The following is a 15648-nucleotide window of genomic DNA, read 5'->3' on the forward strand; positions in this document are numbered from 1 at the left end:
GGGCTGGAGGGTGAGAAGGGGGATCAGGTCGAGGTGAGGGTGTGGGGAATGGGGTGTGGGTCAGGGGCTGGGGGGCTGAGAAGGGGGATCAGGTGGAGGTGAGGGTGTGGGGAATGGGGTGTGGGTCAGGGACTGGGGGCTGAGAAGGGGGATCAGGTCTAGGTGAGGGAGTGGGGAATAGGGTGTGGGTCAGGGGCTGGGGGGCTGAGAAGGGGGATCAGGTCTAGGTGAGGGAGTGGGGAATGGGGTGTGGGTCAGGGGCTGGGGGGCTGAGAAGGGGGATCAGGTCGAGGTGAGGGTGTGGGGAATGGGGTGTGGGTCAGGGGCTGGGGGGCAGAGAAGGGGGATCAGGTCGAGGTGAGGGAGTGGGGAATAGGGTGTGGGTCAGGGGCTGGAGGGTGAGAAGGGGGATCAGGTGGAGGTGAGGGTGTGGGGAATGGGGTGTGGGTCAGAGGCTGGGGGGCTGAGAAGGGGGATCAGGTCGAAGTGAGGGTGTGGGGAATGGGGTGTGGGTCAGGGGCTGGGGGGCTGAGAAGGGGGATCAGGTCGAGGTGAGGGTGTGGGGAATGGGGTGTGGGTCAGGGGCTGGGGGCTGAAGGGAGGGGCTCAGGCCAGGGGCTGAGGGTGTAGGGAGACGGGGGGCGGCGTGGGGGGACGGGGCACAAGGGGCGACTCTCGTCTGGGACAGGAACCAAGGCAGAAAACTGTTGCGCAGCTAAAAATATTTCTCCTGGGCTGTGCGCGAAGTGGCAGCTGGTCAGGGAGTTTCAGTGCCCCCCAAGCGCCCCCACCCCGCCCCGCCCCGCCCCGCCCTGCCTTTCCTGCCAAGGGCCGTCTGGCTGCCGGCTGATAAGCCACGGCGGGCAAGCCTGGCGCTGTTTATCAGAGGGGTCTGTAAACAGGTCACATGTTTAAGGCAGCAGAAATAACCCCTCTCTTCCCACCCCGCTACTCCCCTTCCCCCCGCAGTCCCCATTAAAGCTCCGTCTGCCACCCCCCAATGCCCCTGTTACCCCGCTTCCTGCATCCCATGCGAAAAAAAACCAAAACTAGAAAATCCTGAGGAAGTTCCAATGTAAAAAACTTAAATAAGTGTAAACAAACCCTCACTTTGTTAGGCAGGATTTCAGGCGGCAGAGGCGTAGCCATATCATGTGCACATTCACTGAACTGTGGCGCTTAATTTCCAAAAAAATCTCTTGCAAATAGGAGAGTTTAACTCCACAAAGCTCAAGGTTGGGAAAAGCTGGAAAGGGCAGAGTTAAGGGGGAATTTCCCACATAACTCTGATCCCCCCAGAGAGATGTCAATAGGAAGGGAGAATGACAGAGTACGTCAAACAGCTCACACAAGAATGGTTCTTGCCACAACTTGTACTCACATTACCCACTGCGATCCCTGACTGGGGTCTGTGAGTGCCACTGATACAAGGGAGGACAGAGTCAAGGGGATATTGGGAAGAATCACCTTAATTCTGGCTGATGTTCGTCCAGTGGTCTGAGTTTTGGGAATTAAACTCTTCCAATCAGGAAGGACGATAGAGTTTTTAAATTCTCCTTAGTGGCTTGGTGTTGAAGCAAGTTACACTCAAAAGGGGGCTCTCTTGAGGAACGAGGGAATGGAGAAAAACAACGCGAGAGTTACCGACCCACACTGGAAAGCGGAGGTGGGGGCAACAATCTCCTGGGTTTCATGGCTTACCAATCCCGACGCAGGTCAGAACGGCCAGACACAGGAGGAGAATTTTGCCCATGGTGGTCTCCTGGCGAGGCGGACAACAGCAGATTATCGAGGCAGACGGGACCGTCCCAGGGCGCGGGCGCTGGCGACTGAGTCTGCATCTGGCTGCGTGCGATCTGTCTGATACACACAGCTGGGGTGGGAGGGGCAGGTGGGGTGTGGACACAAGGGCCCTGATTGGCACAACTTGTAAACACAGGGACGTGTGCAGCTGACACAGAGCCCGGGATTAGGTGGAGATGTATTCATACAGATGAAACACACACACACTCACTCACAATCACTCACACACACCCTGACAGACAGACACAGGGTGTAAAGACACCTGTAGGTAAAACACACACCCCCGTAGCAAACACACAAGCCAAACACACACTCTCTCTCTCTCTCACACACACACACACCCTGATAGACAGACACAGGGTGTAAAGACACCTATAGGTAAAACACTCATCTCCATAGCTAACACACACACACAAACCAAACACATACACTCACACCCACTCTCTCTCTCACACCCACTTGTTGTGTATTTGGTTGTCATGCTTTTTGTTCCCATGGCAACTGAGTTCGATTTTTAGGGGATAGCCTACCCTGCTTTGGCCGGTTAGGTGAGCTCTGTGTGTGTAAATAAATGATAGTTTTGTTAGCTGTCTGCTGTCCGGCCTCCAATGATTTCTTCCTAGACCGGCTGCCCCCGAGGATATAACACGTGGCGACGAGGGTGGGATTCCGGTGCTGCTCCGGAAACAGAAGGAAGTAGAAGTCAAGGTAAAAAAACCAAACAAACAAAAAACCTGCTTGTTTGCACTGACTGTGAAAGTGAAACTAAAAATCGTGGCTGCTCTGACCAGGCCGCGGGACCCTTTTGATGAGAATACAGAGCAGTGGCCTGGGTACGCTGAGCGTTTGGAGCTTTTTATTATTGCAAATGACATTACAGAGGCGAAGAAGGTGCCAATATTCTTAAGTGTTGTAGGGGCTAAAACCTACTCCCTGCTACGCAGCTTACTACACCCTGGTAAGCCTGGGACTAAATCTTACAGTGACATCGTGGAAATCCTGGGGTCCCGTTTTTCCCCAAACCCACCGGTAATTGCTGACAGATATTGGTTCCACAAGAGAGACCAAAAAGAAGAGGAAACAGTTGTACAATTTGTAGCAATTTTAAAAAATCTAGCAGAACACTGTGAATTTAAGGAGATGTTAAATGATGCCCTGCGTGACAGGTTCGTGTGTGGCCTCTACGGTGAAGCTATACGGAAGCGCCTACTGACAGAGGCTCGGCTTACATTACAGAAGACTGCGGATATCGCTGTCTCCGTGGAACTGGCTACAAGGGAGGCACAATACATCGGTGCATCCCCCGGGGTGCAAAAAGTGTCACAAGAACCTACCCACAAAACTGTGCAGAGTCAGGAATGTTACCTCTGTGGAGAGCCGGGTCACCAGGCATCAGAATGCTGGTGTAAGGACCTGGTGTGTCGACACTGTGGCAAAAAGGGACACACTGAGTGTGCCTGTAAACAAAAGAACAAAGAGGCCTGTGGTCTGGCCGACAAAAAGAGGAACCCTGCATTCCCTAGAGCAGACCCAGGATGATCAAGGTGACACCTCATCACAAGAGGAAGTGCCACTGCATGTTTTGTCTTTGGCGGTGGGCTCACGTGAATACGGGGTAACCCCGTTATTGGATGGCAAACCTATACGCATGGAACTGGACACCGGTGCAGCCGTCTCGCTGGTCTCCGAGACTGTGTATAAAGAAAAGCTACAGCATCTTCCGCTTAAGGCAACAAAAACTGTTCTGACGACGTATACAGGAGAAGCTGTGCCCATGCTGGGCACTATTGATGTTGAGGTGGAGCTCAATGGACAGGCTGCTAAATTGCCACTGTTTGTGGTGAGAGGTAACTACCCAGCCTTAATGGGTAGGTCTTGGCTTGGGAAGATTCAGCTGAACTGGGCAGAAGTGCACCGGATGACTAAAGAAGAAACCGGTCTAACCCCTATACTAAGGAAACATGCTGCTGGTTTTGGAGAGGATTTGGGAAGTATAAAGGGAATCACTGTGACATTGAACATTAAACCTGACAGTCCACCAAAATATCTGAAAGCCTGAACTGTGCCATATGCCATCAGGCCAAAAGTTGAAGCAGACCTGGAGCCTCTGGTCACCAATGGAGTCCTAATACCAGTTACCCATAGCCCATGGGCCACTCCTGTCGTTCCAATAGTGAAGAAAGATGGCTGTCTCCGGATTTGCGGTGATTTTAAAGTCACTGTCAACCCAGTGTTGTGTGTAGAGCAATACCCGCTTCCCCGCATCGATGACCTCTTCGCAGGCCTGGCTGGGGGACAAAAGTTCAGTAAGATTGATCTGAGTCAAGCATATTTATAGATGCATGTCGATGAAAAGTCCCAAGAGCTGTTGACTATTGTGACTCATAAGGGGCTTTATCGATACTGTCGCCTACTCTTCGGAATAACGTCTGCTCCCGCCCTGTTCCAGAAGGCTATGGACCAGATCTTGTGTGGTTTGTCAGGAGTTCAGTGCTATCTGGATGATATCCTGGTCACTGGAAGGAATGAAGAGGATCTCTTAAAGAATTCAGAGGCTACGCTACAAAGACTGGAAGAGTATGGCCTACGAGTTCGCAAAGACAAGTGTGAATTCTTCCAACCCTCTGTTGAATATTTGGGACACATCATTGATTCTGCAGGTCTTCAAAAGGCCCCTGCAAAAGTTAAAGCTATTGTGGAGACTCCCCCGCCTCGAAATGTTAGCCAGCTGCGCTCGTTTCTAGGACTACTGAACTATTACGGAAAGTTCATCTCACAGTTAGCCACACTGCTAAAACCACTTCATGAGCTCCTGGGGCAGAACAAGGCCTGGAAGTGGACTGAAGCCTGTGATGTTGCATTTAGCAGAGCTAAGGAAGCATTGCCAAATTCTGAAGACACTTTGATCCATCCTTACCCCTACAATTGGCCTGCGATGCCTCCCCTTATGGAGTGGGAGCAGTTGTGTCACACATTAGGTCTTCAGGAGAAGAAAGACCTATTGCTTTTGCTTCACGCACTCTAAGCAAAGCAGAAACTAACTACACCTGAATCGAACGTGAGGCATTAGGAATTGTTTTTGGAATTCGGAAGTTTCATCAGTACCTGTTTGGGCGAAAGTTTACTCTTCTCACAGACCATCGACCTCTGACGTCAATTTTTGGACCCCACACAGGCATTCCTCCATTAGCTGCTAGTCATATGCAACGTTGGGCATTGTTACTTTCAGCACACACATATGAAATCAAATATCGGAAATCCACTCTGCACGGCAATGCAGATGGTCTCTCAAGGCTGCCTTTGCTGGTCAAACATCAAGATAGTGCCCAAAAGGAAATCTTCTACTTTGAACAGGTAGAGAATACACCCATCACTGCTACTCAGATAAAGAAGGCAACTCGCATTGACCCAGTATTGTCCCAAGTTAAGGACCTGGTGATGCATGGAAAATCTCGACAAACCTCTCCGGTCTCACCCGACCTTGTTACCTACATGTCCAGGAGGACGGAGTTATCGGTCCAATCTGGAGACGTGTCATTATTCCGCCACCACTGAGATCACAGATGTTAGAACAGCTACATTCCAGTCACTGTGGAATAGTGCACATGAAGGAAATTGCACGATGCTATTTTTGGTGGCCTGGATTGGACAGCGCTATTGAAGAGAAAGCAAAAGCTTGTATGTCATGTCAGGGTATGAGGAATGCACCCCAGTGGGCACCCCTACACCCATGGGACTGGCCTGAAAACCCGTGGCAATGTATTCACATTGGCTTCGCTGGCCCCCTTGAAGGAAGCATGTTCTTGGTGGCAGTAGATGCTCATTCTAAATGGCCAGAAGTCTCTATAATGCAGTCCACTACTGCAGAGAGTACTATCCAAAAACTACGGGGACTCTTCAGTCGTTTCGGTCTGCCAGAACAACTTGTGAGCGACAACGGACCGCAGTTCGTCTCTCAGGAGTTTCAAAATTTTATGAAGGCAAATGGGATACACCACATCATGTCAGCACCATATCATCCATCCACCAACGGATTAGCTGAAAGATTTGTGCAGGCAATGAAACACGCTTTGAAATCAGCAAGGGGACAACACTCCATTCAAAAGCGTCTGGATACCTTCTTACTTTCCTACAAAAACACACCTCATGCTACGACCCAGGCATCCCCGGCCTGCAGAGAATCTTACCTGTCGGCGACATGTAGATCAGCTGTTGCCAGGTCATGCCAGTTCTCAGGACACATCTGCAGTTGAGTGGTCTGACTTCACCTCTTCTGGTGAGACACTGAATCACGAATCACCTGTTCCTAACTGTTCTCCTCCATTACTTCCGGTGGCTGAGATACCCCTTTGCCCAGCACGAGCTGATACCATATCCTCACCTGTTCGTGCTGCGGACCCTGAGCACATGGTACTTTTGGGTGCAACAACACCAGGAGTTCACCGTAACCCACCTAGAGACAGAAGGCCTCCTCATTGGCTAGATCTTTGGCTAGGACAAACCCGCGGTTATGGGGGAAAATAATCCCCAGGGTTTAGCCGGGGATGGGGGCAGTCTACCCTCCTTCTCTAGTCTAGTGTGTGTTTTATTTAAGGGATGTTCTTATTAGGGGGGGGGAATATGTTGTGTATTTGGTTGTCATGGTTTTTGTTCCCATGGCAACTGAGTTAGATTATTAGGGGATAGCCTACCCTGCTCCGGCCGGTTAGGTGAGCTCTGTGTGTGTAAATAAATGGTAGTTTTGTTAGTTGTCTGCTCTCTGGCCTCAAGTGATTTCTTCCTAGACCGGCTGCCCCCAAGGATATAACACCACTCTCTCTCTCTTGCTCTCTCACACACCCACCCACCCCCCCGACAGACAGACACAGGGTGTAAAGACAGCTGTAGGTAACACACACACACACACACACCGCTGTAGCTAACACACAGACACACACACAGAGCAGATCTTTGTCCCGCCTTGTTGTGCCCCAGCTGAGATGATCTCATTCATCTGCCAGATCCCAAGAGGAGCAGACACTGGGCGAAGCAGGAATTTCCCACACGCCGTGGCTCGGGCGGGACACCCCCCCTTGGCGCCTCACCAGAGAGCCAGGGTTGGGGACATCGGGTGAAACACGGCCTGTAGCTCGGCGTCCTGAGTCCCTCCCCATGTGGGCTGGTGTCACTAACGCAAGCGCTGGCCATTCCCGCGGGGGCTCCGTCTCCTCTGCCGGGCTGGGGTTTGTGGGTTTTGTCTCGCTAACACAGTGTGGAACGGGGCTAATCCACGAACGGGGCAGGGCTGGTTTCTCGTGTGTCCTCGGGGTCCTCCATGGGATGGTAAAATCTCCACTGCACCTGGTGTGGAGGTGAAGTCCCCTCTGATTACTGCACGGGAAATACACCCCAGTTCTTCCCGTGAGATCTCGCCTACGCCCCACATCAGTTCCCTTTCACAAACGCCTGGAAGTTTTACCCCTGTAACTTTCAGTGAGGTGTGGGGGGGCGGGGGGTTAACCTCTTTGCTTTGATCACACACCCGGGGGGTCGAGGTGAGGGGCTGTGATCCCATCCCCACCCCACTGATTCCCCACTCCTAGTGCAGGGAAGGCAGCTGGCCTGCTGCTGATAATTCCCACTTCGGCCAGGCGGACGGTCTGCATTTCCGAGGGAGGGAGGCGTTTTGCTGCACTCAGCCTTGGGGCAGGGCCCACGATCCCACCGGGCACCTTTAGCTCTGCATTTGCGATGTTTTTCCGTCAGTGACTAGTCAAACCAGTAAAACCCCTAGGGGTTACAGTGGACAAGAAGTTGGATATGAGTCCCAGGGTGTCCTTGTTGCCAAGAAGGCTAATGGCATTTTGGGCTGTATAAGTAGGGGCATTGCCAGCAGATCGAGGGATGTGATCATTCCCCTCTATGTGACATTGGTGAGGCCTCATCTGGAGCACTGTGTCCAGTTTTGGGTGCTGCACTACAAGAAGGATGTGGAAAAATTGGGAAGAGTCCAGCGGAGGGTAACAAAAATGATCAGGGGGCTGGAGCACATGACTTATGAGGAGAGGCTGAGGGACCTGGGATTGTTTAGTCTGCAGAAGAGACGAGTGAGGGAGGATTTGATAGCTGCTTTCAGCTACCTGAAGGGGGTTCCAGAGAGGATGGAGCTCGGCTGTTCTCAGTGGTGGCAGATGACAGAACAAGGAGCAATGGTCTCTAGTTGCAGTGGGGAAGGTCTAAGTTGGACATTAGGAAACACTATTTCACGAGGAGGGTGGTGAAGCATTGGAATGGGTTCCATAGGGAGGGGGTGGAATCTCCTTCCTTAGAGGTTTTTAAGGCCCTGCTTGACAAAGCCCTGGCTGGGATGATTTAGTTGGGGTTGGTCCTGCTTTGAGCAGGGGGTGGGACTAGACACCTCCTGAGCTCCCTTCCCACCCTGATATTCTATGAGTCTATGAACCCCAAAAGCGGATCAGTTAGACCAGTGCAAAGGGGCCACATGCACTTTGATACTGGTATGGCTGCGTCCAGCGCGGTGATTTGATCGTACCAGGCTCGTTAAAGCGATGCGACTTTCCAGAGAACATCAGGGGCTGGTTACTTCTCTGTAGGCAGGTGGGGGTGTAGCTGTGTCAGTCCTAGGCTCTAGAGACCGAAGGGGGGTGAGCGAATATCTTTTATGGGACCCACTTGTCTCTAATTTCTTCTCTAGGAGCCTGTGACGGGGTGCACTTGCCCCGCACTGGAGAGGAAGGGGTTAAGCCTGCACTCCTGCCAGCGGAAGCCAGGCCCCCTCGCCCAGCTGGGCACGCTCCAGTATAAAAGGGCGCGGGCAGCCTCACTCCAGGCTGACCGCCAGCGAGGAAGGACGCACCTCGCCGGCTCCAGCCCGGGAACAGCCAAAACCCCTGAGTGCGGGAGCCAGAGGCGCCGAGACCCAGGCAGACGCCCGGGTACCTGCGGGCGCACGAGGGAGGTCGGCACGGCCAGGACCAGAGCTGGCTGAGGACCCCGGAGACCCCAAGGGCGTCCAGACGGCAGCATTGGGGAATGAAGTAGGAAGTAGCCCAGGGGAGCTAGGCAGGGGGCCGGTTACAGAACCGGATCATGGGCTGGCGTGTTTCGCTCGGCGCCTCGCTGACTCGGTGCCACGTGCACTCGCCGCTACCGGGGCTTGGTGGGACCCGCTGGAGAGGGAGGGCCCAGGCCCCCCTACTCCTGCCGCCCTCTGCAGGTGGCAGCTCACCTCCCCGACTCTGACCATTAGGCCGCAGAGCCCTGCTAAGGAGGGCAACTTCACTGACTCTGGACACTCGGTCACTCAACTCTGCTAAGGAGGGCAGCCATACAGACTGGGGTCACAGGGCAATGATATTGACTCCAGCCATTGGGCCATACTGCCCTGAGGCTAAGGGCAGGCAAGCGGACTTAACTGTGGATCTGTGACGTCTTTGCCCCACCTCAAAGGGGGACGGGGTGTACTTGCCCCACGACATCGAAAACCATCCAGACGGGCTGAGGTGGGTCCAAGCCAACCTTGAAGAAACACTGGGAAATATCGAAAACGATCGCTTAAAACTGGACCCAGCTGGAGAAACCCCCCAGCGGGTGCAAATTCAGAAAAAGTGGGACTTCTATTCCACTGGGAGTTTGTTAATGTGTCCCAAGCGGCCTGGAGGCACCGAGGCCATGGAGAACAACCAACAACAAGTAGATGTTCTTGGAAACGCAGATTCTTGACTTGACTCTGGTCTGTGAAGACTAGGGACAGATTTTTAAAGATTAAATACAATAGATGCCAAGAGGCACCTAGGGGGATTTTTCAAAAGCGTCCCGGTGCCCGAGCCCCATTGAAATCAGAGTTAGGGGGATCCGGAACCTGGCACCCAGCTGCATTTTTAAGCACCCAAACAGCTTTCGATCCCCGGATATTTCCAGCCAGATAGACTGGCTGCATTAGGCTTAACTCATGTCTAGCTGAATCCCTTGGCGCCTGCATGTTGTGTTTCTTATATGCCTAGAGCCGCGGTTCTCAACAGGGATACATGTCCACCGGGGGTAGGCAGAGCTCTTCCGGGGGGGACATCAACTCCTCTCGATATTTGCCTTGTTTGACGACAGGCTATCAAAAAATTTCTGGCTCTGTCACTCTCTCTCGGTCCCTGTCCAAACTCAGAGTCACTACAAACTAAAATTTCATACAGACGATGACTTGTTATACTGCCAGAAGCTGGGAATGGGCGACAGGGGGTGGGTCACTGGAGGATTCCCTGGTCTGTTCATTCCCTCTGGGGTACCTGGCACTGGCCACTGTCGGACACTGGGCTGGATGGACCTTTGGTCTGACCCAGTCTGACCGCTCTATGTCCTATACACTGAAATGTAAGCACAGGGTTTCTATTCCAATTGATTTATTTATAATTACAGGATCAAAAGGAGAAAGTCAGCCACTGTTCAGTCACAGCGGGGCTGGACCACTTCTGGATTTTGACGTCAGCAGGTCGTTTTTAAGGGAGGTGAAATTTGTGGGTACGCAAGACAAATCCGTCCCCTGAAAGGGGGGACAGTCAGAGGCGCCGGCCCCGGGGGTGCTCCGGGGGCCTGGCCTAATTGCAGAAGTCGCCCTGGCAGCAGGTGTAGGAGGTGGCGTAGGTGATGCCGGCCCAGGTCGCCGTGTCCTGAGTGCTGCATTTCACCTCGTCCACGCAGTTCTTCCGCACAATCGTCTTGTGGCCGGCTGGGGGGGGAGAGAGAGAGGGAATGAGAGAAGGAAACAAGAGAACGAAGGGAGGAACAAAGGGAAAGAGAGAGAGAGAACAGAGGAACGAGAGAGAAAAAGAGGGAATAAGAAAAGGAACAAGAGAGTGTGACAGAGCAAGAGAACAAGGGAAGGGGACGGAGACCGAGAGACACGGAGCCGGAGAACGAGGGAACAGGACAGGGACCGAGAGAGAGCGATGGAGCCGGAGAAGGGGGAACAGGACGGGGACCGAGCGGGAGGGGTCCCCAGGACGGGGAAGGGGACGAGGACCGAGCAGGATGGGCCCCAGGACGGGGAACAGGACGGGGACCGAGCGGGAGGGGTCCCCAGGAGGGGGAACAGGACGGGGACCGAGCGGGAGGGGTCCCCAGGACGGGGAAGGGGACGGGGACCGAGCAGGATGGGTCCCCAGGAGGGGGAACAGGACGGGGACCGAGCAGGAGGGGTCCCCAGGACGGGGAAGGGGACGGGGACCGAGCAGGATGGGTCCCCAGGAGGGGGAACAGGAGGGGACCGAGCAGGAGGGGTCCCCAGGACGGGGAAGGGGACAGGGACCGAGCAGGAGGGGTCCCCAGGACGGGGAAGGCGCCCGAGCCGCGGGCAGGGCTGGTACCTGCGTGGCCCCGGACGGTGGCGCAGAGCTGCCCAGCCGGGCAGGTGACCGGGGTGAGCTCACATGGGGCGTCGAACGCGGTGAAGTCGCATTTCAGGCACTGCAGGGCCGCGCCTGGGAACGGGAGCAGGGGTGAGACTGGACCCCTCCCCACAGACCCCCCCCCAGCCGGGCACTGGGGGCTGCTCCCCTGGGGGTCCCTGCCCACAGCTGGGCCTGCCCCAGCCCCACGACAGCGCCCCCTGGGGGGAGCCCCAGGGAATGAGGGGGAGCTGGGACTCAGGCAGGGGGTCTGGGGGGCAGGAGGAGTTGGGGGGCTGCGGTGGGGGGAATAAGGGGCTGGGATTCAGGTCAGGGGTTATGGGGATGGGGGCGAGGCTGGGGGGCTGAGGGGGTGGGGAGATGGGGACAGTTCGGGGGCTGGCCGTGGTTCAGGTTAGGATGGAGGGGGCAGGGAAAGGCCCAGCCCTCCTCTCCCCAGAGAGGGTTTAACATGGTCTGAAGGGAGGAGGGTCCTTTCGCCACCCCCCCCATTCTCACAAGGCCCTAGCTGGGGGATGGAGCTGGGGGATCCCATGGACCCCCCCTCCCTGACTCCAGGGGCACCCCCTACCCCTCCCTGACTCCAGGGGCACCCCCTACCCCTCCCCTCCCCCAAGGGTGCTCCTTCCCCTCACCCCCGCTGGGGGAGGAGGCAGCGAGGAGCTTGGTGAGTTAACGAGTAGGGAGGGAGGTGTTGGAAATATGCCTGACCCCCTCCCCCGCAATGCCCCTCACTCCCGACCCGCAGCCCCTGCCAGCCCAGCCCAGCCCTGCCCCCCCAGCTCTGCCGGTGCCCCTCACTCCCGACCCACAGCCCCTGCCAGCCCAGCCCTGCCCCCCCAGCTATGCCAGTGCCCCTCACTCCCGACCCGCAGCCCCTGCCAGCCCAGCCCTGCCCCCCCAGCTATGCCGGTGCCCCTCACTCCCGACCCGCAGCCCCTGACAGCCCAGCCCTGCTCCCCCCAGCCCTGCCGGTGCCCCTCACTCCCGACCCGCAGCCCCTGCCAGCCCAGCCCTGCCCCCCCAGCTCTGCCGGTGCCCCTCACTCCCGACCTGCAGCCCCTGCCAGCCCAGCCCTGCCCTGCCCCACCCCAACCCTGCCGGTGCCCCTCACTCCCAACCCGCAGCTCCTGCCAGCCCAGCCCTGCCCCCCCAGCTCTGCCGGTGCCCCTCACTCCCGACCTGCAGCCCCTGCCAGCCCAGCCCTGCCCCCCCAGCTATGCCGGTGCCCCTCACTCCCGACCCGCAGCCCCTGCTAGCCCAGCCCTGGGCTCCCCCAGCTCTGCTGGTGCCCCTCACTCCCGACCCGCAGCCCCTGACAGCCCAGCCCTGCCCCCCCCCCGACTCTGCCGGTGCCCCTCACTCCCGACCCGCAGCCCCTGCCAGCCCAGCCCTGCCCCCCCAGCTCTGCCAGTGCCCCTCACTCCCGACCCGCAGCCCCCTGCCAGCCCAGCCCTGCCCCCCCAGCTCTGCCGGTGCCCCTCACTCCTGACCCGCAGCTCCTGCCAGCCCAGCCCTGCCCCCCCAGCTCTGCCGGTGCCCCTCACTCCCGACCTGCAGCCCCTGCCAGCCCAGCCCTGGGCTCCCCCCACAAACACCCGGACACGTCCTAATAATCTTGGGCCTGGGGGGCGAAGTGCGACTCTCCTCTAGGACGAGAACCAAGCGAGGAAACCGTTGCACAGCTCAAAATATTTCTCCTGGGCTGTGAGCCAAGTGGCAGCTGGTCAGGGAGCTTCAGTGCCCCCCTGTCCTCCCCCTCCCTGGTTCCTCCGTCTCCCCCCCCCCACCTGCGCATGCTGCTAAACTGTGGTAGTCAGAGCCTGGGGGGCCTAATGGTTCAAAGGGGTCTGTAAACAGGACACATGTTTCAGGCAGCAAAAATAACCCCATTTTTCCCAGGGAAGAATTAAACTCTTCCAGTCGGGAAGGAGAGCAGAGCCTTTCGGGACAAAGCGGGGTATTTTCGTGGTGTTTTGCATGACTGCTGGGTGCGTGCCTCAGTTTCCCTGTGGGCTGTATGTGGGAGGGGGGGATTGCTGTTGCAGAGGACCAGGTGTGACCTGGCCCTGCAGTCGGGACCCCAGACAATGGCCGGAGATTGGATAACCCGGCGTCTGGTGAGCGGAAGAGCTGAGGAGAGGGGGCCCTGGCGGCCTGCCCAGCCAGAAGAGGGGGGGCCCAGGGGCCTGTTTACCGGGACCGAGGGCAAAGGGCTGTCGGATGATTGGCTGGAGGGAGGGGGCTGCTGGACGGGGGACAAGGAGCAGCCGGAGCCCCAGGGGCTGGGGCCGAACCGAGACTGGCCTGGCCCGAGCCCCCTGAGAACCACCTGGGCTGGGTTCGGCCCTACAATAAACCCTCCTGGTTTCACGCTGGCGGAGAGTCCCTGCAGGCTGGGGATCAGGGGGGTGTCGCTCCCTCTGGGGGGGCTCCCGGGGGCTGGGGCGAGGGGACTCCCTGCAGGGCCCACGGCAGAGCCAGGCGGTGGAGGCTCAGAGGTGCGGTCCTGGGGGGCAGCGGGGCGAGAGGGCCTGACCCCAGTGCACGAGTGAGTGTGACTTTCCCAGGGGGCTCTCACACGGAAGGGGGGTTCCTCCCACGGGGCCCCTTGAAATCCTCCTCAGCGCCGTGGCCTGGTGTGGCAGCGAGTTACGCTCAGCGGGGGGGCTCTCTGGCGAGAAGGGACTGGGGAAATACAGAGCGAGACCCCCAGGCGGCGGGGCGAAGACCCCCGGCTTTCGCGGCTTACCCAGGCCGGCGCAGGTCAGAGCGGCCAGGCACAGGAGCAGAGCTTTGCCCATGGTCGGCTCCGGGCGAGGCGGGTTGTGGACGCTCGGGGCCGACACACACGGCCGGGCGGGTTGTGGCTGAGTCTGCGTCTGGCTGCGTCGATCCGGCCGACACACACGGCCGGGCGGGTTGTGGCTGAGTCTGCGTCTGGCTGCGTCGATCCGGCCGACACACACGGCCGGGCGGGGCCGCGGAGCGACACGTGAACCCGGGGGCCTGACTGACACAAGCTGTAAACACACCGACGTGTGGAGCTGACACAGAGCCAGGGGTTAGGCGGAGACATATTTGTACAGATGGAGCAAACACACAGTCACACACAGTCATATACATACAGACCCAGCAGGGACAGACACATACGCACACAGACCCGGCAGGGACAGACAGACAGACACACACACACATAGACACAGACACCCACCCACATACATACATACATACACTCACTCACTCACACACATACTTACACCCACACTCATATACATCCTGATCAACACAGATTCTCACACTTTCTCACATGCACACACAGCCAGACCCAGGGTGTAGAGACACACATAGGTGAAACACACACCCCTGTAGCTAACACACACATAAAAACCAAACACACACACAGTCAATACTAACACAGCCATGTGTAGCTGACACACACACTAACACAAATGCATGAAATTCACACACACACATAGAGTACATGCTAACACACACAGACCTGTGTAGCTGACGCCAACACTAACACACCCACACACCCCAACAGACAGACACAGGGTGTAAAGACACGTAGGTAAAACATACACCCCTGTAGCTGACACACACACTAACACAAATGCACAAAATTCACACACACACACACACACACAAAGTGTAAATGTTAACACACACTTAAGACACAGTCACACACAAGAGACACACACACAACTACTGACACACACTGGGCACAAGTTGACAACCCTCCCACACACAAGGTGTAAAGAGAATCACACAAACACACCTGCGCTGCCAACAGAGACACAGGGATGGTAACACACAAACACTCACAAACCCCAGAAACAAAGGGGCCCCCCCAGCTCTGCCGATGCCCCTCACTCCCGACCCGCAGCCCCTGCCAGCCCAACCCTGCCCTCCCAGCTCTGTGGGTGCCCTCACTCCCCACCCACTTACCCAGCCTCGTCCACTCAGCCACCCCCAGCTCCCCCCACCCGGCCCAAGATCCCCCCACTCCCCATCCCCCCACCTACCTTGCCCCTGCTCCGTCCACCCAGCCACCCCCACCCCAGCACCCCACTCCCCAAGCTCAGCCCATAGGAGGGAGCCACCTGTCCACTGGCTTTGTGGGGCCCCCACTCCAATTGCCACATTCCTCCCAGAGCCCCATACCACCCCGCACAGCCCCATTCTGCCCCAGTGTCCCGTCCCACCCCCACAGCCCCATTCTGCCCCAGTGCCCCATCCCAACCCCATTCTGCCCCAGTGTCCCATCCCACCCCCCACAGCCCCATTCCCCCATCCCACCCCCACAGCCCCATTCTGCCCCATGCCCCATCCCCCGCCTGCTGCCCCCAGGGAAGAGCTGCTAGGTTGGAACCCTCTTATTGTGGGGTTATGACATCAGCGCTAGAACAACCAATCAGAATCCTCCTCCTCCTCCCCGTTCTCA

At 57.0% G+C, this 15648-nt stretch overlaps 1 protein-coding gene and 1 long non-coding RNA gene across 2 annotated transcripts; one reads left to right on the forward strand and one right to left on the reverse strand.

Annotated features, from left to right (window-relative positions):
- The first annotated feature begins 1965 nt into the window (after window positions 1-1965).
- LOC127032964 (uncharacterized) lies at window positions 1966-9587 on the forward strand. The gene is made up of 2 exons (XR_007768985.1): window positions 1966-2511; window positions 8498-9587. It is a non-coding gene; the product is annotated as an uncharacterized LOC127032964 (long non-coding RNA).
- A 592-nt stretch (window positions 9588-10179) lies between these two features.
- Window positions 10180-14059, reverse strand: LOC127032960 (protein Bouncer-like). The gene is made up of 3 exons (XM_050920634.1): window positions 13954-14059; window positions 11160-11273; window positions 10180-10522 (listed from the first exon to the last, which is right to left on the reverse strand). The coding sequence occupies exons 1-3, from the start codon at window positions 14003-14005 to the stop codon at window positions 10392-10394; spliced, it is 297 nt and encodes a 98-aa protein (XP_050776591.1). The 5' UTR covers window positions 14006-14059; the 3' UTR covers window positions 10180-10391.
- Between the last annotated feature and the right edge of the window lie 1589 nt (window positions 14060-15648).

Source organism: Gopherus flavomarginatus, chromosome 12 (genome assembly GCF_025201925.1).
Source record: "Gopherus flavomarginatus isolate rGopFla2 chromosome 12, rGopFla2.mat.asm, whole genome shotgun sequence".
Lineage (NCBI taxonomy): Eukaryota > Metazoa > Chordata > Testudines > Testudinidae > Gopherus > Gopherus flavomarginatus.

Excerpts from the sequence above, each read along its gene's own strand:
- LOC127032960 (XM_050920634.1), bottom strand. The coding sequence starts at position 14,005 with ATGGGCAAAGCTCTGCTCCTGTGCCTGGCCGCTCTGACCTGCGCCGGC. Across the intron at positions 11,274-13,953 it reads TCTGACCTGCGCCGGCCTGG|GCGCGGCCCTGCAGTGCCTG; the intron begins GTAAGCCGCGAA and ends TCCCGTTCCCAG. Across the intron at positions 10,523-11,159 it reads CACCGTCCGGGGCCACGCAG|CCGGCCACAAGACGATTGTG; the intron begins GTACCAGCCCTG and ends CTCCCCCCCCAG.